Source organism: Hyla sarda, chromosome 8, assembly GCF_029499605.1.
Source record: "Hyla sarda isolate aHylSar1 chromosome 8, aHylSar1.hap1, whole genome shotgun sequence".
Lineage (NCBI taxonomy): Eukaryota > Metazoa > Chordata > Amphibia > Anura > Hylidae > Hyla > Hyla sarda.
Genome location: NC_079196.1, coordinates 170,110,964 through 170,131,905, shown reverse-complemented (window position 1 = coordinate 170,131,905; position 20,942 = coordinate 170,110,964). Strand labels below are relative to the sequence as shown.

Here is a 20,942-nt window from a genome sequence, read left to right as displayed (position 1 = left end):
CTCCTAGTGGCAAGAGCATATACCCATTAGTAAGGTGTCCCCCAATGAAAAGCGTCCGATAAATGACACTTCTCTGCTTACTGGTGCAGTTAGATTTATTATTATTTTATCTTTTTCTTACCTTTCTGTTTAGAATGTTACTGGCTATACGGCATAGCATCAGTAATCCATCTTCTTGTGAAGTCCAGGCCACTCGCAGACGGGTCATTCTTTGGAGTGCACTTTGATCAGCCTCATCATGGAATCTGTTTCTCTTAATCTTTTCTTCCTTTGTTTCCTCTGGGGAAAAAAAAGACATTTAAACAACTTAATATTGAAGCCGTTGAGTCTCATAAAAAAAAAAAAAAAAAAAAAATCCATCACAGACAATGTTATACTAGGTTATACTTTTGGCAAACCTACTTTTCATCTTCTTGGTTTTTGGCTTTTTCTCATTTACTTTCTTCTGCCTTTTTCGCTTCTGGCATTTCCCTCCTTGAACTTGCTTGTTTCGCTTCCCTGTAGGCACCTTTACCACCTGAACAAGTTCTCCAGTCTCCGGCATAGATATATCTCCAAAGACTTTCTTTTGGTCACCTAAAACCCATTATGATCATTTACATTATGCAGGGAGCATTGCTATGTACAGGTGTCCAATGTCTACATTTATGGGGGCTCCAGACTGGAATGAAGTGGACAGACTAACCCCTGAATTATTTATTGAGGCAGAACATCTAGTGTACCACTTCTAAATATCAGCTCCACCATAGTCAGTGGATTGTACCAGAAGTCTCAGAACAATAGCTATAGTGACCTGGAATATACAATAAACTTATTTTACTTTCCTATTTGATTATATTCTGCTTTTTATGTTGTGATATATGTGTAGAATACTAAAAAGATTGCAAAAGTCCTGTAGTCTTTCAGTTACTTAGTGCATTAAATGTTACAGTGGTCCCTCAACATACGATGGTAATTCGTTCCAAACGAGCCATCGTTTGTCGAATCCATCGTATGTTGAGGGATTTGTGCAATGTAAAGTATAGGAAGCTGTACTCACCTGTCCCCGCCGTTCGCGATTGTGTCCCCGCCGCTCGCGATGGTGACCCTGGGCCTCCGCTGGGCTCTCCTGGTCTTCTCCGGTCCTCTCCTGGTCTTCTCCGATCCTCTGCTGTTTTCCGCAAGGCCTTACTGGGCCTGCGTAGCGACGTCATTACGCCGCTGCGTACGCCATTCCTATTGGATGACGTGCGCAGCAGAGTATTGACGTCATCGGAGAGGGCCGAGAAGACACCGGAAGACCAGCGCTGGACCCGGAGGGCACCCCGGAGCATCGTGGAGGGGTAAGTAATACTTACCGCACCACACGGGGAACATTAAGCTGCTATATGGCAGCAGCTTAAGCATTTTGCGCTGTCTGATAGCACTTAATGCGATGGCCCCGACATATAAAAGCATCGTATGTCGATGCTGACATCAACATGCGATGGCCTCCGAGAGGCCATCATATGTCGATTTGATCATATGTCGGGGCCATCGTAGGTCGGGGGCTCACTGTATTTATATTTTATATATTTTTATAATTTTTTTAGGCTGGTGTACTATAACTCCATAGGTCTTTAAGTGCCAATACTTGGCTTTTTATTTGCAAATAGTTTTGTGACACCAAGGGTATCAGTGTCAGGTTGGCATACTCAGACACTGCTACATTTGCAGCTAGAGAGCCTTCTCCAAACAAATGTCTCTTTATTATATTGCCAACAGTGCAAGGTGGGTTATGCATTTTTTTTTGTCATTGTTTATCACTGATTGGCAAACCACAAGTAACCTGACAACAGTATGTTCTACACATATGTGTGTGTATGCAGTAGTGTGTACAGTTTCATGATTACAGGTACAGTCACAGATAACTGGCAGATTACGGAGCATTTCCCCCTAACATAATGCATTCTATTCTGGCATTTCAGTCCCCATACAGTAACCCTCTAGTAATGAGCTGTTTTGTCATCGCATGACCTACAAGAATAACACATTAATAAAACTGGAAAAACCCTTTAAGGTTATAATAAAATGTAAAAGTATATTACTCCTTGAGCCTAGGGGTAGCGTATGCTTGTTCAAGAAAGTCTGAAGTCTCATTGTAAGACCGTCTTGTGTCGATGAATTCTACAAAAGAAAAAAAAAAAAAAATATTCTCCATAACTGTGTGTGACATTTAAGAAAAAAAAAATTGTTAAACATTTCCGCAAATTGCAGATCTAAGCAATACAGACCAACCTTCCTATTGTTAATAATATAGCTGATCCAAATCCAATTCCTCTTTAGGTGGCTGTAAAAACTTGAGTCAAGGCCTCCTGCTCCTAGTCCATCTCCAGGAATCGTTCCATCATCCACGACTTCCCTGCTTCCCCTGAAAATGGAAATTTTCATAATATAAACCCATCATACGCCTGTTCTATTGTATTCACAACATAAAGACTAATCCAAGGGAATTATCAATCCAAAAACAACTAATAACCCTTTATGGAGGATGTGGAGAGAAAAAAAAAAGTACCTCTATGGGAGAGCCAGTCGTGAATCTTCGGATCTCCCATAGAGCTTTATGGAGGGGGCATGGCGGCTTCCGCTTTGGGCGGGGGTCGTGACGCGCCCCTTTGCTGGAGAACGGGGGCTTCAAACAGGAGATCACAGGGGCACAAGCGGTCAGATTCCCCCCCCGCCCCGATCTAAAACTTATCGAAGGGTGATACGTTTTTGTTCATGATACTTATTCTTAAAGTGTATGCATATGTGTATGCATGTGTGGGAGGTGGGGGTACTAACTGTTAACCCCTTAACGACTCAGGGTTTTTCCGTTTTTGCACTTTCGTTTTTTCCTCCTTACCTTTTAAAAATCATAACCCTTTCAATTTTCCACCTAAAAATCCATATTATGGCTTATTTTTTGCATCACCAATTCTACTTTCCAGTGACATTAGTCATTTTACCCAAAAATGCATGGCGAAACGGAAAAAAAAATCATTGTGCGACAAAATCGAAAAAAAAAAACGCCATTTTGTAACTTTTGGGGGCTTCCGTTTCTACGCAGTGCATATTTCGGTAAAAATTACACCTTATCATTATTCTGTAGGTCCATACGGTTAAAATGATACCCTACTTATATAGGTTTGATATTGTCGCACTTCTGGAAAAAATCATAACTACATGCAGGAAAATGTATACGTTTAAAAATGTCATCTTCTGACCCCTATAACTTTTTTATTTTTCCACGTACGGGGCGGTATGAGGACTCATTTTTTGCGCCGTGATCTGAAGTTTTTATTGGTATGATTTTTGTTTTGATCTGACTTTTTGATCACTTTTTATTCATTTTTTAATGTTATAAAAAGTTACCAAAATACGCTTTTTTGGACTTTGGAATTTTTTTGCGCGTACGCCATTGACCGTACGGCTTAATTAATGATATATTTTTATAGTTCGGACATTTACGCACGCGGTGATACCACATATGTTTATTTTATTTTTTTTTACACTGTTTTATTTTTTTTATGGGAAAAGGACCTTTATTAACACTTTTTTTACTTTTTTTTTGCAGTGTTATAGGTCCCATAGGGACCTATAACACTGCACACACTGATCTCTCATCCTGATCACAGGCGTGTATTAACACGCCTGTGATCAGCATTATCGGCGCTTGACTGCTCCTGCCTGGATCTCAGGCACGGAGCAGTCATTCATCGATCGGACACCGAGGAGGCAGGTAAGAGCCCTCCCGGTGTCCGATCAGCTGTTCGGGACGCCGCGATTTCACCGCGGCGGTCCCGAACAGCCCGACTGAGCAGCCGGGATACTTTCAGTTTCACTTTAGAAGCGGAGGTCAGCGTTCGGCGATGTGTGGTATTAGCCGCGGGTCCCGGCCGTTGATTAGCGCCGGGACCCACGCGATATGATGCGGGATCGCGGCGCGATCCCGCTTCATATCGCGGGAGACGGCGCAGGACGTAAATATACGTCCTGCGTCGTTAAGGGGTTAATGGTGTTGAGAAAGAGAACAGTATGCTCTGCCCAAAGATGGGTATGCTAATAAAGTGAAACATAAAAAGACATACGGGATACTACTTTCCAGGAAGTTACATTTTCGCTCCAAATTCTGCCTATCTTCCTGCTCTGTTTCCATCTCTTGTCCCAACACACTTTCATCTTGAGAATTTGCTTTCTTTGGTCGAGGACAACGAACAACACCTGAAGCCAAGAAGAATATAATAAAAGGCCATTACATACGTGATTCACATTACTAGACCCCTATGACAGTTGAGAACATGGCTTACCTAGGGGTGTATTTAGACACACAAACTGCAAATCAAACCAGAAATTCTCCACATTTTGGAAACTTTTAAAAGTATAGGAGCGCTTCTCAAAAGGATGACTCGCTTGGGCTATATTGTAGTGAGGGTCACAAGCTGTTGTATCAACAATGGTTGCATTTTTCTTCACAAACACAAATACCTAAGGGTGCAGGAAGAACAGAAGACAGCTTTATGAAATTACAAATCCTGCGCAGGATCCTGTATGTGTGAACGTATCCTAAAGAGGAACTGACAATTCTGGCAACTTATACTTGTTGCTCCATTAAAGTGCACCTCTAATGGTAGGGTCAGTTTGTTTAAAAAAAATTTTTTTAATTAATATCGCCCAGCACTGTGCACAGGCATCTAAATGCTATAACGGGTGCCATTTTCCCTACTTCATGACTGCATTATTAGACAGAGTTTCCCGCTTCGTATCCATGGCGGCCGTCTCCAGCGCACGACCCACCTCAGTCACATGTGCATTGTACCACAGAAATTCTCAGATTATTTTTATCTTACAATGGCCCAGATTTATCAAACTGTGTTCCATAGCAACCAATCACAGCTCAGCTTTCACTTTTCCAGAGCTCATTACCTGAGCTGTGATTGGCTGCTGTGAGAAAAGCTCTCCACTTTTTCTCTCACACAGTTTGATAAATCTGGGCCATTAATGTGTCTACATTTCTTGCTAGATACTGACAAGTCATGGAAAAAACTAGGAGATTGGTTGGGGGTCCAGCCTTTGGGACCCCAACCTGTCATGAGAAACCCTGTTAGCTAGCATCATCTAGCACAAAAGAGGAGGTATAAAACATCTACACATAAACATGGATAGCAATGCTACCATACCTGATCTTTTTCTTGAAATTTTTCAGATGGGCCAAACTGTAGTAGACCCATATAATGTAATTTCTGTAGCCCTTGAAACACTGAGAAGACATATCTCCTAAAATAAGAAAAAACAAACCCAAAAACATAAGAAGGTGAAGTAAGACAGGCTTTTTTTTTTTTTTAAACAGAGTATTTGAGGATGTTCTTATAAACTATTTCTGTATTTATATAGATATGCATTGTATTATGAGAGGTTTGCCTACATCACAAAAATGTGATATTACTATAATTAAAGGAGTACTCTAGAATGCTACGCTTTTTTATTTTATTTTAACTTGCCAGAATACTTGCATCCTGGAGTACTCCTTTAACCCCTTAAGGACTCAGCCCATTTTCACCTTAAGGACTCAAAACAATCTTCGTTTTTGCTCTTTAGTATTATCCTCCTCACCTTCTAAAAATCATATGCATTCAATTTTGCCCCTACAGACCCATATACGGGCTTGCTTTATGCGTCACCAATTGTACGTTGTAATGAAATTTTATAACAATCTGTGGTGAAACAAAAAAAAATTTTGTGGGGTAAAACAAAAACAAAAAACGCCATTTTTCAAGTTTTTAGTGCTTCTGTTTGTACGCAGTGCACGTTTCAGTAAAAATTGCACCTTATCTTTATTCCGTAGTTCCATACGGTTACAGGGATACCCAATTTATGTAGGTTTTATTTATTTTACTACTTTAAAAAAATTTTAACTACATGCACCAAAATGTTTAAAATTGTCATCTTCTGACCCCTATAACTATTTTTATGCATATGGGGCTGTCCCTGATTTTTGCTAGAGTTCCTGTAATAAGAGGTTAGGTTTTTTTCTGCCCAGACAAAAATTATTGAGGAGATTGCTCGTAGAGCTCTGTGATTTGTGCATCCTTGAGGTCTTATAAACGCCACTGCAGTAGAATTGTCCGAATACACTCCTACAATCCTGGTTGGACAGAAGATGTTTGGCTGCCTGTAGGGCTTCCCAGATTGCTCTCACCTCTTTGTAGTTTGAAGAAAGCCTTACCAGGTGTGGAGGCCATTGACCCCGAAAATAATTCTGATTTATATGGGCTTCCCAAACCCAGGCGCTTGCATCTGTTGTGATTGTCAATGGATCTGGTTATCAAACAGCTCCTTTCTTCAGATTTGCCCCTTCAGACACCAATGCAGCTTCCCACTTTGGGAAATTTCTTCTCTAGACAAAACTGGGTTTTGTCCCAAACCGCTAGAGTCTGGGCTTGTAGTAGCCTTGAGTGAAAATTGCGCCAATTGTACAAGCTGGGATGGTGGATGTCATAGATCCTCACACAGACATTGCTTCCCTCACCGACACCAACCTTTTCCTCTGAAAGCTTGAAAATTTCTCCAGGATTGACATTTTTTCTTTTGGAAGAAACGTGGACATCTTCCTTGAATCCAGGATTAAGCCCAGAAATCTTTTTCTGTGGCTGGGAATCAAATCAGATTTCTCTAGATTGATTATCCAACCTAGATTCTGTAAGCAAGAAATCAACGGATTTTGATGTACTCTGAGAAGATCCCTTGATCCTGCTGAGATAAGGAGATTGTCTAGATATGGGATTATTACAATGTTCTGCAACCTCAGGTATGCCACTACTTCTACCATCAACTTCGTGACGAGTCTGGGGGTGGATCCCGAACAGAAGAGCTACAAATTAGAAATGCAGGATGTCCCCGTTGTGACAAATGGCAAATCTGAGGTACTTCTGAAAATTTACATGAATGGGGACATAGAAATAAGCAGCCTTCAAGTCTGGTGTTATCATCATAGTCCCCTCTGCAATCATTGGAATTGTTGATTTCAAGGATTCCATTTTGAATTTCTTGTATACAATAAACTTGTTTAGAGGCTTCAAGTTTATTATCGTGCAGGATGACCCATTTGGCTTCGGAACAATAATGACCCTGACCCTGCTCTGGAACCCGAGAAATTGCTCCCAATTGCAGGAGACTCTGAATGCCTTCCAACATTGTGTGTTGAAGCATGGGCGATGACTATCTTGTAATTAGAAATTCTGGAGGAGGGAGAGAAGAGAATTCTATCTTGTATCCGAAATGTATCAGATTCAAGATCCAGGTATTTGAAGTAATTACTCTCCATTGGGAGTGAAAGAACTTCAGTCTCCAGTCATTGTTTTTTGGGGGTCTCATTGGGGTTAAGGATAAACTCCTTTCCCTTACCCCTTTAGGGTAATTATCTGCTGGAATTTCCTTTACCTCTGAAACTTGTGACCTTATTCCCTTGGGGATGAAAAAGTCTGAGGTTTTTTAGTTTTTTCTTCCAGGAAACCTTTTTTTCCCGTCTGCTGCCTCCTCCAAAAAGTAATCTAGGAAAGGACCAAACACCACTTTTCCTACACAGGGAATAGCACAAAGTTTAGATTTAGAAGTATTATCTCCCTTCCAAATTTTTACCCCCAGGGATTTCCTAGACGAGTTAGAAAGTCCCGCAGACTTTGCCACAATTCTAACTCATTCCACAGATGCATCAGCCAGAAAACCTGCTGACAGTTTCAGCATGGGAATGGATGAGACAAGGTCTTCCCTAGGGGTCTTATTCTCAATATGATCTTCCAGATGAGATAACCATACATACAAGGCCCTAGCTACACTTGTAGCCGCAGTATTTGGATTAAGCATAGCTGACGATGCCTCCCAAGTAACAACTCCGCACATCTTTATGATAACCAGATGGAACACTGGGGTTCAATAACATACTTTGATTAAACCCCAAGGGAGCCAAACCCGGAGAAGCCTGAGAAGTGACATTAGGTAAGTATCCCGTAGGTACAGAACTCATACTAATAGTATCGGAGGCAGGTAAAGCCGGGAACAAATTCACAGCAGGAGGAACATTCTAAAGGGACCATAAGCAGGAGGACCACTAGCAGGAGGAGAGGCAACTGTGATAACTATAGCTGAAGTACTCACAGATACAGGAGGGACAAGCTGCTCCATAGAGTCCACCTTGGAGGGAGCGTGAGAGTCCCTCATAGCATAGCAATAGACAGGGAAACAACGCTGAGACGCTACCTTTATGCTTCAGCAATTAAAATTCTGGCGCCCTCTGATGTCACTTCTGCCCCGCCGGCACCTCCACGCAGACCGGAACTTCTGGACGCCGGCGTTCACCTCACACTTTCTGGCCGCAACAGGGCTATAGACATTTTCGGCCGGGTAGACGAAGATGCCGGAGAGACACCCTCCCCTGCAGACAGCCTGCAGGAGCTCTTCAGCACCCAGAGGTACAGGCAGCCCGTACACACACACACACACACACACACACACACGGGGAACCGGGGCAGGCAGGATACACTGTATCCTGGTATGGGGACATGTAACCCCACTGGAGCACAGTCCCCATACAGTCCGGAGGCAGAGGAACTAGATCCCCTGCGACCAAGGGGGTAATATAAGGTTTGGGAGCAACAAAAAGGGACCGCAACGCACCACGGACTAAATAATTAAATAAAATAATAATAATAATAAATAAAAAAAGATTACAGAGAATGGACCCCTGTCCTGGACCTAATAGGAACAGGAAAAACATTGAGGAGGAAGGGGAGGGGTGGGTCTTTCAACAGCTTTGTTTCCTGCTCCCATTAGGTCCTAGGGGACAATCTTCGGAGGCTGTCATGGTGGACGATGAATTAAAAAGACTTAATTTGCAAAAATAATAAACTTCTTAATTAAAGAATTTGCAAAAAGATGTGTATTCAGGTAACCCTAAGCTATTTATTTATAGTAACATCTAATTTTTTGGGGTTGGCCCCAGGTCCTCTTTAGAGAGTATGTGTTAATCATTTTCTTTAATAAAATATCCAGATGCGAGCACAATAAAAAAGCCAACCATGAGCAAATACCTTTTATAGAGCAGCTGTTGTCGTATGGATCGGGGCAGGTATCTGATCAATGTGTGTTTTCTGATCGGATCATTTAGATAGTCCTCAATGTCATCAACCTGAACAATATACAGAATACTGTCATGTTCCATTTAAAAGCAAACCAAACGAAACATAGTAAAAGTAATGAAAACTATAACACCTGAACTACCATTTTTTTATACTGCCTTCTATCTGAAGATCACTTGAAAACTAAAATATTTATTTACAGTATTTATATAGCACCAACATATTATGCTGCACTTTACAATATAGAGAAAATGTGTACAGATGACATTAATGCATTACAAAGTAAAATAATTAGTAGGGGGTGACTAAAGTAGAGTGAGGTCCCTGCTCACAAGAGCTTACAATCTATGCAGATGTAAGGGTGACAATAGTGGAGTGAGGAGCCGGCCTCAAGAGCTTACAATCTATTAACCCCTTAAGGACCAGGACAATTTTCACTGTAGGACCAGTGCGTTTTTTGCACATCTGACCACTTTCACTTTAAGCATTACCGTATATACTCGAGTATAAGCCGACCCGAGTATAAGCCGAGACCCCTAATTTCAGCCTAGGGTGGGAAATACATCATCCCCCCCTGTCATCATCCAGACCCGTCATTAACATCCTCATCATCATCACCGCCTGTCATCATCCAGACCCTCATCATCCCCTTGTCATCATCCCACACATCCCCCCCTTCATCATCCCCTTGTCATCATCCCCACCCCCCTTCATCATCCCCTTGTCATCATCCCCCCCCCCCCTTCATCATTCCCTTGTCATCACCCCCACCCCCCCCCTTCATCATCCCCTTGTCATCATCCCCACCCCCCTTCATCATCCCCTTGTAATCATCCCACACCCCCCCCTTCATCATCCCCTTGTCATCATCCCCACCCCCCTTCATCATCCCACACCCCCCCTTCATCATCCCCTTGTCATCATCCCCACCCCCCTTCATCATCCCACACCCCCCCTTCATCATCCCCTTGTCATCATCCCCACCCCCCTTCATCATCCCCTTGTAATCATCCCACACCCCCCCCCTTCATCATCCCCTTGTCATCATCCCCACCCCCCTTCATCATCCCCTTGTCATCATCCCACACCCCCCCCTTCATCATCCCCTTGTCATCATCCCCACCCCCCTTCATCATCCCCTTGTAATCATCCCACACCCCCCCCTTCATCATCCCCTTGTCATCATCCCCACCCCCCTTCATCATCCCACACCCCCCCTTCATCATCCTCTTCTCATCATCCGCCCTCAGTGGTCTTCAACCTGCGGACCTCCAGAGGTTTCAAAACTACAACTCCCAGCAAGCCCGGGCAGCCATCGGCTGTCCGGGCTTGCTGGGAGTTGTAGCTTTGAAACCTCCGGAGGTCCGCAGGTTGAAGACCACTGCGGCCTTCGACATCATCCAGCCCCCTCTCACCCCCCTTTAGTTCTGTACAGTACTCACCTCCGCTCGGCGCTGGTCCGGTGCTGCAGGACTGTCCGGAGAGGAGGTGGTCCGGTGGGATAGTGGTTCCGGGCTGCTATCTTCAACGGGGGTGCCTCTTCTCCGCGCTTCCGGCCCGTAATAGAGGCGTTGCCTTGACAATGACGCAGAAGTACGTTGGCAATGAACGTACCTCTGCGTCGTTGTCAAGGCAACGTGACTATTCTGGGGCCGGGCCCGAAGCGCTTAGAAGAGGCCTCCCCGGTGAAGATAGCAGCCCGGAACCACTATCCCACCGGACCACCTCCTCTCCGGACAGTCCTGCAGCACCGGACCAGCGCCGAGCGGAGGCGAGTACTGTACAGAACTAAAGGGGGGTGAGAGGGGGCTGGATGATGTCGAAGGCCGCAGTGGTCTTCAACCTGCGGACCTCCGGAGGTTTCAAAACTACAACTCCCAGCAAGCCCGGACAGCCGATGGCTACCCGGGCTTGCTGGGAGTTGTAGTTTTGAAACCTCTGGAGGTCCGCAGGTTGAAGACCACTGCGGGTGAAGAGTTCACTTGAGTATAAGCCGAGGGGGGTGTTTTCAGCACGAAAAATCGTGCTGAAAAACTCGGCTTATACTCGAGTATATACGGTATTAACTCTGGGATGCTTTTACCTATCATTCTGATTCCGAGATTGTTTTTTCGTGACATATTCTACTTTATGTTATTGGTAAAATTTTGGCGATACTTGCATCATTTCTTAGTGAAAAATTCCAAAATTTGATGAGAAAATTGAAAATTTAGCATTTTTCTAACTTTGAAGCTCTCTGCTTGTAAGGAAAATAGACATTCTAAATAAATTATATTTTGATTCACAAATACAATATGTCTACTTTATGTTTGCATCATAAAGTTGCCATGTTTTTACTTTTGGAAGACATCAGAGGGCTTCAAAATTCAGCATCAATTTTCCAATTTTTCACAAAATTTTCAAAATCAGAATTTTTCATGGACCAGTTCATATTTAAAGTGGATTTGAAGGGCTTTCTTATTAGAAATACCCCACAAATGACCCAATTATAAAAACTGCACCCCTCAAAGTATTCAAAATGACATTCAGTAAGTGTGTTAGGTGTTTCACAGGAATAGCAGCAAAGTGAAGGAGAAAATTCAAAATCTTCCTTTTTTACACTCGCATGTTCTTGTAGACCCAATTTTTGAATTTTTATAAAGGGTAATGGGAGAAAATGACCCCCAAAATTTGTAACCCCATCTCTTCTGAGCATGGAAATACCCCATGTTAGGACGTAAAATGCTCTGCGGGCAAACTACAATGCCCAGAAGAGAAGGAGTCACATTTGGCTTTTGGAAAGCAAATTTTGCTGAAATGGTTTTGGGGGGGGGGGGGGGCATGTTGCATTTAGGAAGCCCCTATGGTGCCAGAACAGCAAAAAAAAAACAAAAAAAAAAAAAAAAAAAACACACGGCATACTATTTTGGAAACTACACCCCTCAAGGAACGTAACAAGGGGTACAGTGAGCCTTAACACCTCACAGGTATTTCACAACTTTTTGTTAAAGTTGGATGTGTAAATGAAAAAAAAAAATTCTCACTAAAATGCTGTTTTTTCCCCAAAATGTTACATTTTTACAAGGGGTAATAGGAGAACATTATCCCCAAAATTTGTAACCCCATTTCTGAGTATGGACATACCCCATGTGTGGACGTCAAGTGCTCTGCGGTCGAACTACAATGCTCAGAAGAGGAGGAGTGCCATTGAGCTTTTGAAGAGTGAATTTGTTTGGAATGGAAGTCAGGGGCCATGTGCGTTTACAAAGCCCCCCCGTGGTGCTAGAACAGTGGACCCCCCCACATGTGACCCCATTTTGGAAACTACACCCCTCACAGAATTTAATAAGGGGTGTAGTGAGCATTTACACCCCACTGGCATTTGACAGATCTTTGGAACAGTGGGCTGAGCAAATGAAAAATAAAATTTTTCATTTTCACAGACCACTGTTCCAAAAATCTGTCAGACCCCTGTGGGGCATAAATGCTCACTGTACCCCTTATTACATTACGTGAGGGGTGAAGTTTCAAAAATGGGGTCACATGTTGGAGGGGTTCACTGTTCTGGTACCATGGGGGCTTTGTAAACACATGTGGCCTTCAATTCCGGACAAATTTTCTTTTCAAAATCCCAATGGCGCTCCTTCTCTTCTGAGCATTATAGTTCGCCCGCAGGGGACTTTACATCCACATATGGGGTATGCTCTATGGGGCTACAAATTTTGGGGGGCTTTTTTCCTATTTTCCTTTGTGAAAATGAAAAATTTAGGGTAACACCAGCATTTTAGTGAAAAAAAAATTTTTTTCTTCATTTTCCCATCCAAGTTTAATGAAAATTCGTCAAGGCTCCCTATACCCCTTGTTACGTTCTGTGAGGAGTTTCCAAAATGGGGTCACATGTCGGTATTTATTTTTTTGCGTTTATGTCAGAACCGCTGTGAAATCAGCCACCCCTGTGCAAATCATCAATTTAGGCCTCAAATGTACATGGTGCGCTCTCACTCATGAGCCTTGTTGTGCGCCCCCTGAGGATTTTACGCTCACATATCGGGTATTTCCGTACTCAGGAGAAATTGTGTAATTAATTTTGGGGGTCTTTTTTTCCCGTTTACGTCGTGAAAATAAAAAGTATGGGGCAACACCAGCATGTCAATGTAACATTTTATTTTTATTTTTTTACACTGACAGGCTGGTGTAGACCCCAACTTTTCTTTTTCATAAGGGGTAAAAGGAGAAAAAGCTCCCATATATGGCACTAAACTGTTGCCTTGAAATATGACAGGGCTCCAATGTGAGAGAGCGCCACGCGCATTTGAGGACTAAATTAGGGATTGCATAAGGGTGGACATAGCAGTATTCTATGCCAGTGATTCCCAAACAGGGTGCCTCCAGCTGTTGCTAAACTCCCAGCATGCCTGAACAGTCAGTGGCTGTCCGGAAATGCTGGGAGTTGTTGTTTTTCAACAGCTGGAGGCTCTGTTTTGGAAACACTGCAGTACAATACATTTTTCATTTTTATTGGGGGGGGGGGGGGCAGTGTAAGGGGTTGTATATGTAGTGTTTTACCCTTTATTATGTGTTAGTGTAGTGTAGTGTTTTTAGGGTACTTTCACACTGGCGTCGGTTTACAGTAAGTTTACCGCTAGGAGTATGCGCTGCGGCAAAAAATTTGCCGCAGCTCATACTTGAAGCAGGAAACTTACTGTAAACCTGCCCGTGTGAATGTACCTCCAGCTGTTTCAAAACTACAACTCCCAGCATGTACTGACAGACCGTACATGCTGGGAGTTGTACTTTTGCAACAGCTGGAGACACACTGGTTGGAAAACCTTCAGTTAGGTTCTGTTACCTAACTCAGTATTTTCCAACCAGTGTCCAGTGTGCCTCCTGCTGTTGCAAAACTACAACTCCCAGCATGTACTAATCGCCAAAGGGCATGCTGGGAGATGTAGTTATGCAACAGCTGGAGGTATGCAACAACAACTCCCAGCATGCAGAGACAGCTGTTTGGGCTGTAGGGCTACAATTTAAAAATCTCCAAACTGTGGACCTCCAGCTGTTGCAAAACTACAAATCCCAGCATGCCCTGACAGCAAACTGCGGTTTGGGCATGCTAGGAGTTGCAGTTTTGCAACATCTGGAGGGCCACAGTTAGAGATCAACGCCAGTGATCTCCAAACTGGGGCCCTCCAGCTGTTGCAAAACTACAAATCCCTGCATGCCCTAACAGCTGTCTGGGCATGCTTGGAGTTGTAGTCTTGCAACATCTGGAGGGTTACAGTTTAGAGACCACTGTACAGTGGTCTCAAACTGTACCCTCCAGATGTTGCTAGGCAACTTACCGGCTTCTGTCGGATCCAGGGAGCCAGCCACACGACATCGCCGGACTCCGATCTCCTCCACCGATCGTCGCCCGCGGGGTAAGTGGATCTTCGGCGCCGATCCTCCGTCTTTTCCCCGTTCTGTCCCGCCTATTGTGGGTGGGCAGAACGGGGAAACCGAAAGTAAAGCTCCCCGCCTGCGATCTGCTATTGGTGGTTGCGTCTGGACCACCAATAGCAGGGATAGGAGGGGTGGCACCGTGCCACCTCACTCCTATGCCTTCAGGGGGATCGTGGGTGTCTTTGACAACCGCGATCCCCCTTATTTTCCGGGTCACCATAGAACCGTATGACCCGGAATCGTCGCAAATCGCAAGTGTGAATTCACTTGCGATTTGCGCTGATCGCCGACATGGGGGGGGGGCTGATGATCCCCCCTGGGCATTTGCGCGGGGTGCCTGCTGATAGATATCAGCAGTCACCCCCGTCCGGTCCCCGCCCGGCGCGCGTCAGGGACCGAAATTCCCACGGGCGTACAGGTACGCCCTTGGTCCTTAAGTACCAGGGAGCAAAGGCGTACCTGTACACCCTTTGTCCTTAAGGAGTTAAGTACTTGTTTTGTCCAAATTACCAGTCATCTTTTGAAACAAACAGGGTAGGAAACATGATGGATGGGCCAGTCACCAGCCGATATCTGTGTATGCATAGATGTGGCGTGTATTACAGTACAAGGAGTAAGGGGGATACAGTTAAATGAAGGGATCAGACAGATTTTTGGAGACAAGAGTGAAAGGTTTAGAATACGGAGAATGTTAATTCTGTCCACCTGAAAAGGTTCTCAGACACAAGTGGTGTGTATGTGATGGAAATACATATGTCTATACAACAAAACTTCTGCGGCACCACAATGTGGTTTATTCATAAAAGCTGTTTTAAGGAAAGAGTTTATGCTACAGTAAGCCCATGTGGAGGAACAGAATGTACATAAACGGATATTAAACTAAGCAAAGGGAGTGGTACACATGTATGTCCAAATTTTTATTCATTCTTCGGCTAAATGAAACAGGACATGGCATCCCCATACTTCAATTAGGTGCAGGTCCCATCAGACATATCCTCAGGACAGGCCATATGTCTGGGCTAAGAATACCCCTTTATTAGTTTACTGCTATAAACGTATGTATTAAATACCAGTACAGTGGTCCCTCAACATACGATGGTAATTCGTTCCAAACGAGCCATCGTTTGTCGAATCCATCGTATGTTGAGGGATTCGTGCAATGTAAAGTATAGGAAGCTGTACTCACAGTCCCCGCCACTCCGGACCGTGTCCCGCTGCTCCCGATGGTGTCCCCGGGCCTCCGCTGGGCTCTACTGGTCTTCTCCGATCCTCCGCAAGGCCTTACTGGGCCTGCGTAGCGACGTCATTACACCGCTGCGTACGCAGTTCCTATTGGATGACGAAACGGCGTGCGCAACAGCGTATTGACGTCACCGGAGAGGGCCGAGAAGACACTGGAGGACCAGCGCTGGAAACGAAGGGCAACCCGGAGCATCGTGGAGGGGTAAGTAATACTCACCGCACCACACGGGGAACATTAAGCTGCTATCCGGCAGCAGCTTAAGCATTTTGCGCTGCCGGATAGCACTTAATGCGATGGCCCCAACATAAAAAAGCATTGTATGTTGATGCTGACATCGACATGCGATGGCCTCTGAGATGCCATCGTCTGTCAATTTGATCATATGTCGGGGCCATCATATGTCGGGGGGTCACTGTACAGTTGTAGATTTTGCAGACCAAAGAATCACACAACCCATTGCCAAGTCACAGTTGGTCCAATAGTGGCATTTTAGTGTCTGCACTGTGGCCACAACAGTAAGACACTTGGATATATGGAACTAAACTTACATCGCCACTGGGTTCTATCATGATCTATATTTCATGATCTACATTTCTACATAGATTTTTTTATAAGAAATATAGGTTGCTAATTAGCTGTTTTCTAACTTCTGGTTATTGAAAGGATGCAATTTTAGACTCTTGCGTCATAATGGAACTTTAAAGGTTAACTTACCTTGTAGCTGACTTGAACTATCTGAATGAAGATGGAGAGTGGTAGACAGAGGAGGATATCACTGACAAGAACCCAGCCTGGTCCAAATTCAGAGTGTACTGTAGCAGGTGGAACACACCTCACCCATGACACTTCATCTACATAGACTAAAAGATGGTGTGCAATAGAGAATATAGCAATATGAGGCATTACGACAATGTATCATTGAACTGCAGAGGTGCTGTACAACAAAGGAGAAAACACAAAAACAGAGATAGATGGACAACATGTAATACCTGTTTCTGTGCTTTGCTCTGTTCCTTGGTCTGGCATGTACTGAACCATTTCATCAGCTTTATTTGGATGTGTTTTAGGATCCAGATCTGAGGTGGCATCTATAGGGCAGTCGCCTGGTGGCATGGTATTCTCACATCCGGTAGTGGTCTCAGTCTGAGTATTGTTATTTTCTGTATTTTGCTGCTGTTGTGTTTTGCGGTACGGATGACCGTATACTATATACCACAAAAACATGTGAGTTATTTTTAAGCGTGGCATTTTAGGAAGATATCCAAGTGTACGCCCAAGTCCAGGTACTGTTGAGTAGAAGAAAAAAATAATAATATTACTGCACTAAGAATAAACAATTGTTTAAATTGGACTCAAAGATACAAGTGGAAACATCAAAAGGTATCATCCCAGAACTGACATGTAATGTTGGCAGTGTAGGTTAGCCCTTTTCATTGTGGGACAGTAACAGCAGTATGACAATAGTAGTTACTTAGTAATAGTTATTCTATAGCAGAACCACAGGGCTGTTAAAGGAGTATTCTGGGATGTAAAAATTGTATTTCAGACTGCCAGCAGTAGAAAAATAAAGAGACAAATACCTGCCGCCGTTCCCTCCGGCCTCAGCCGCGATCCTCTTCCTTGTTGTCGGTGGTAGGCGAGTCAGCGGCAGTGTGACGTTTTCGGCCCAGGCACTGTCGTCTTCCTGGTGCCGGGACCAAAAACGTCACACTGCCACTCAGGCTATTGCTGGCCGAGGCAGGTGACTGGCTAAGTGCAGTATGACTCACCGACCACCGGGAAGAGGATCGCGACGGAGGCTGGAGCCGGTTACTGGAGGAGCAACGGCAGGTATGTATCATTATTTTTTCCTGCCGGCAGTCTGAAAGACAATTTTTACATCCCGAAATACTCCTTTAACCTCTTGGGGATGCAGGGCATACCTGTACGTCCTGCGCCCGCTCCTGTTCTAACGTGGGGTCATAGCGGATCGGTCCTGGCGGCTAATGAAAACCAGGACCCGTCGCCAATACTGGACATTCCCGATCAAGGTGATGTCCGGTATTAACCATTTAGACGCAGCGATCAAAGGGAAAGTAAAAGCTTCCAGGCAGCTCAGTATGGGCGGATCGTGACCACCGCTGTGAAACCGCAGTGTCCCCATCCGCTGAGAGGACACGAGGAGGACCTGCCTCCTCGCTGTCCGATTGCCAAATGACTGCTCCATGCATGAGATCCAGGCAGGAGCAGTCAAGCGCTGAAAACACTGATCAATGCTATGCTATGGCATAGCATTGATCAGTGTCTGCAATCAATGTAATGCATGCTATAGTCCCCTATGGGGGCTATAATATTGCAAAAAAATAAAAATAAAATTATAATAATAAACATAGGTATCGCCGCATGCGTAAATGTCCGAACTATATTAATTAAACTGCACGGTCAATTGCGTACACGTAAAAAACATTCCAAAGAGTTACCATAAAAAATGAATAAAAAGCGATCAAAAAGTCTGATCAAAACAAAATGGTACAGATAAAAACTTCAGATCACGGTGCTAAAATGTTTTGCCCTTATACATCCCCATATGCAGAAAAATAAGTTATAGGGGGTCAAAAAAAAGGCGATTTTTTAACACCGTAAAATCTCTCTCTCGAAGGATTCATTGGGGGACACAGACCGTGGGTGTATGCTGCTGTCTCTAGGAGTTATGACACTATGGTAACAAAAAAAGTCGGCTCCTTCCAGCAGGATATACCCGCCTCCAGGCCCTGAGCTAATCAGTTTAGTACCAGAGCAATAGGAGAGGACCGACAGGTCAATGAAAAAATCTGAACTGTCCGAGAACCAGAAGAAAAAATATAACTGAAAACTCCCTCGGACAGAAAACCAAAGAGCAATCCAAAAGGTCGGGAGCTGTGTCCCCCAATGGATCCTTCGAGAAAGAGATTTTACGGTAAGTGTTAAAAAAATCTCCTTTTCTCTATCGGCTCCATTGGGGGACACAGACCGTGGGACGTACCAAAGCAGTCCCTTGGGTGGGCAGATAATCAGTTAGGCAGACGGCTGTTCCACTGCCGCCTGCAGCACTTTACGGCCCAGACTAGCATCAGCCGATGCGAAGGTATGAACCCGGTAAAATCTTGAGAAAGTGTGCAAAGACGACCAAGTAGCCACCTTGCAAATCTGCGAGGCCGAGGCCTTGTTCTGGAGAGCCCAGGATGCCCCAACAGAATGGGTAGAATGAGCCACAACCCTGAAGGGAGGAACCTTCCCCCTTCAGCGATAGGCTTCCGAAATGGCAGACCGGATCCACCGAGAAATGGTGGCCTTGGAAGCAGGTTGCCCCTTGCGACGACTTTCCGTAAAGACGAAAAAGGAATCACACTGACGAAACGAAGAAGTGACAGAGAGGTTAGACCTAACAGCCCGAACCACATCCAGTTTGTGGAGTAAATGCTCCTTAGAATGAGAAGGAGCGGGACAAAAGGACAGAAGAACAATTTCCTCATTGAGATGAAAGGCCGAAACAACCTTAGGCAAAAAGGAAGGATCTGGCCGGAAGACAAACTTGTCCTGATAAAGCACCAGAAACGGAGAACGGCAGGAGAGAGCTGCCAATGCAGACACTCTCCGGATGGAGGTGATAGCAACAAGAAACGCCACTTTCCAAGAAAGGAGGCGCAGGGACACCTCCCTAAGAGGTTCAAAAGGTTCACCTTGGAGGACCCCCAGGACCAGATTCAAGTCCCAAGGGGGAGAAGGTGACCGATAAGGAGGGGCAGCATGCGCCACTACTTGAAGAAAGGTCCGGACATGAAAATTAGAAGCCAGAGGACGCTGGAAAAGAACAGAAAGAGCCGAAACCTAACCCTTAAGGGAACTGAGAGACAAACCCAGTTCCAAACCCGACTGCAAGAAAGAAAGAAAACACAGGGAACAGAAAAAGTAACAGGAGACAAGACCTGAGCTTCGCACCAACGAAAATAAGACCGCCAAGTATGGTGGTAAATTTTTGCCAAGGAGGGCTTACAAGCCCTGAGCATGGTGCGAATGACTGGGGAAGAGAAACCGCGGGCTCTCAAAACCACGGTCTCAACCGCCACGCCGTGAAATGCAGAGACTGTAAATTGGGGTGGCAAAGAGGACCCTGAGACAGTAGGTCCAAAAGAAGTGGAAGGCATAGTGGAGTGTCGTCCAGGAGCCTGACCACGTCGGCGTACCACGACCTTCGGGGCCAATCTGGAGCTATCAGAATGGCGGGAACTTCCTCCGCTTTGAGCTTCCTCAGAACCCTGGGAAGGGGAGGAAACAGAGGGCGGAGCAAACCCCGTCCAAGGAATCACTAGGGCGTCCACAGCTAGCGCCAGGGGTCCCTGGATTTCGCCACAAACGGAAGGATCTTCCGATTGTGCCGAGACGCAAAGAAGTCCATGTCTGGAATGCCCCAGAGGTCGAGATCTGCGCGAAGACCTCTGGATGCAGGGACCACTCGCCGGTGTCAGCTGAGGACCGGCTGAGAAAGTCCGCTTCCCAGTTGAGCACACCCGGAATGTGAATCGCCGAAATGGCCGGAACCTTGTTTTCCGCCCAGATGAGAATCTTTGTCACCTCGGCCACGGCTGCCGAGCTGCGAGTGCCGCCTTGCCGATTTATGTACGCCACGGCCGTGGCGTTGTCCGATTGGATGCGGACAGGGCGGAACTGAAGCAGGGACTCCCAATGAAGAAGACAAAGAAGAATCACCCTCAGTTCCAATATGTTTATCAGAAGAAGGGTTTACAGGGGAGACCAGAGGCCTTGAACCGTTCAGTCCCTGAACACACCGCCCCAGCAGACTGGCATCTGTTGTCACTACCTGCCAGTGGAGGGAAAGAAATGATTGCCCCTGAAGAAGAAGGGGGGAGCGGAATCCACCAGAGCAGAGACTGACTGATCCGGCGAGGTAGAGCAATCTTGCGATCGAGAGACAGAGGAGATCTGTCCCATCGAGAGAGAATTGCCCTTTGAAGGGGACGGTAATGAAACTGGGCAAAGTGTACGGCCCTACCATCCGACCCAAGACTTCCATGCAAACGCAGATGGAAACTGGGACCTGGGCCCAAAGGGAGCGGACTCCTGACAGGAGAGTCAGATGTTTGTCCGGCGAAGGCAAATCCAGGCAGAGG

At 45.1% G+C, this 20,942-nt stretch overlaps 1 protein-coding gene across 1 annotated transcript in view; it reads right to left on the bottom strand.

Moving 5' to 3' along the window:
- The window catches only part of GTF3C1 (general transcription factor IIIC subunit 1), a 96,625-nt gene that overhangs the window by 36,962 nt on the left and 38,721 nt on the right, over window positions 1-20,942 (bottom strand). The window contains exons 15-24 of the mRNA XM_056536140.1: window positions 16,785-17,081; window positions 16,510-16,655; window positions 9,084-9,181; window positions 5,178-5,274; window positions 4,308-4,485; window positions 4,089-4,221; window positions 2,257-2,389; window positions 2,067-2,145; window positions 403-576; window positions 122-279 (exon numbers count right to left, since the gene is read on the bottom strand). Coding sequence (XP_056392115.1) covers window positions 122-279; window positions 403-576; window positions 2,067-2,145; window positions 2,257-2,389; window positions 4,089-4,221; window positions 4,308-4,485; window positions 5,178-5,274; window positions 9,084-9,181; window positions 16,510-16,655; window positions 16,785-17,081 — 1,493 coding nt within the window. The remainder of the gene's footprint in view (window positions 1-121; window positions 280-402; window positions 577-2,066; window positions 2,146-2,256; window positions 2,390-4,088; window positions 4,222-4,307; window positions 4,486-5,177; window positions 5,275-9,083; window positions 9,182-16,509; window positions 16,656-16,784; window positions 17,082-20,942) is intronic.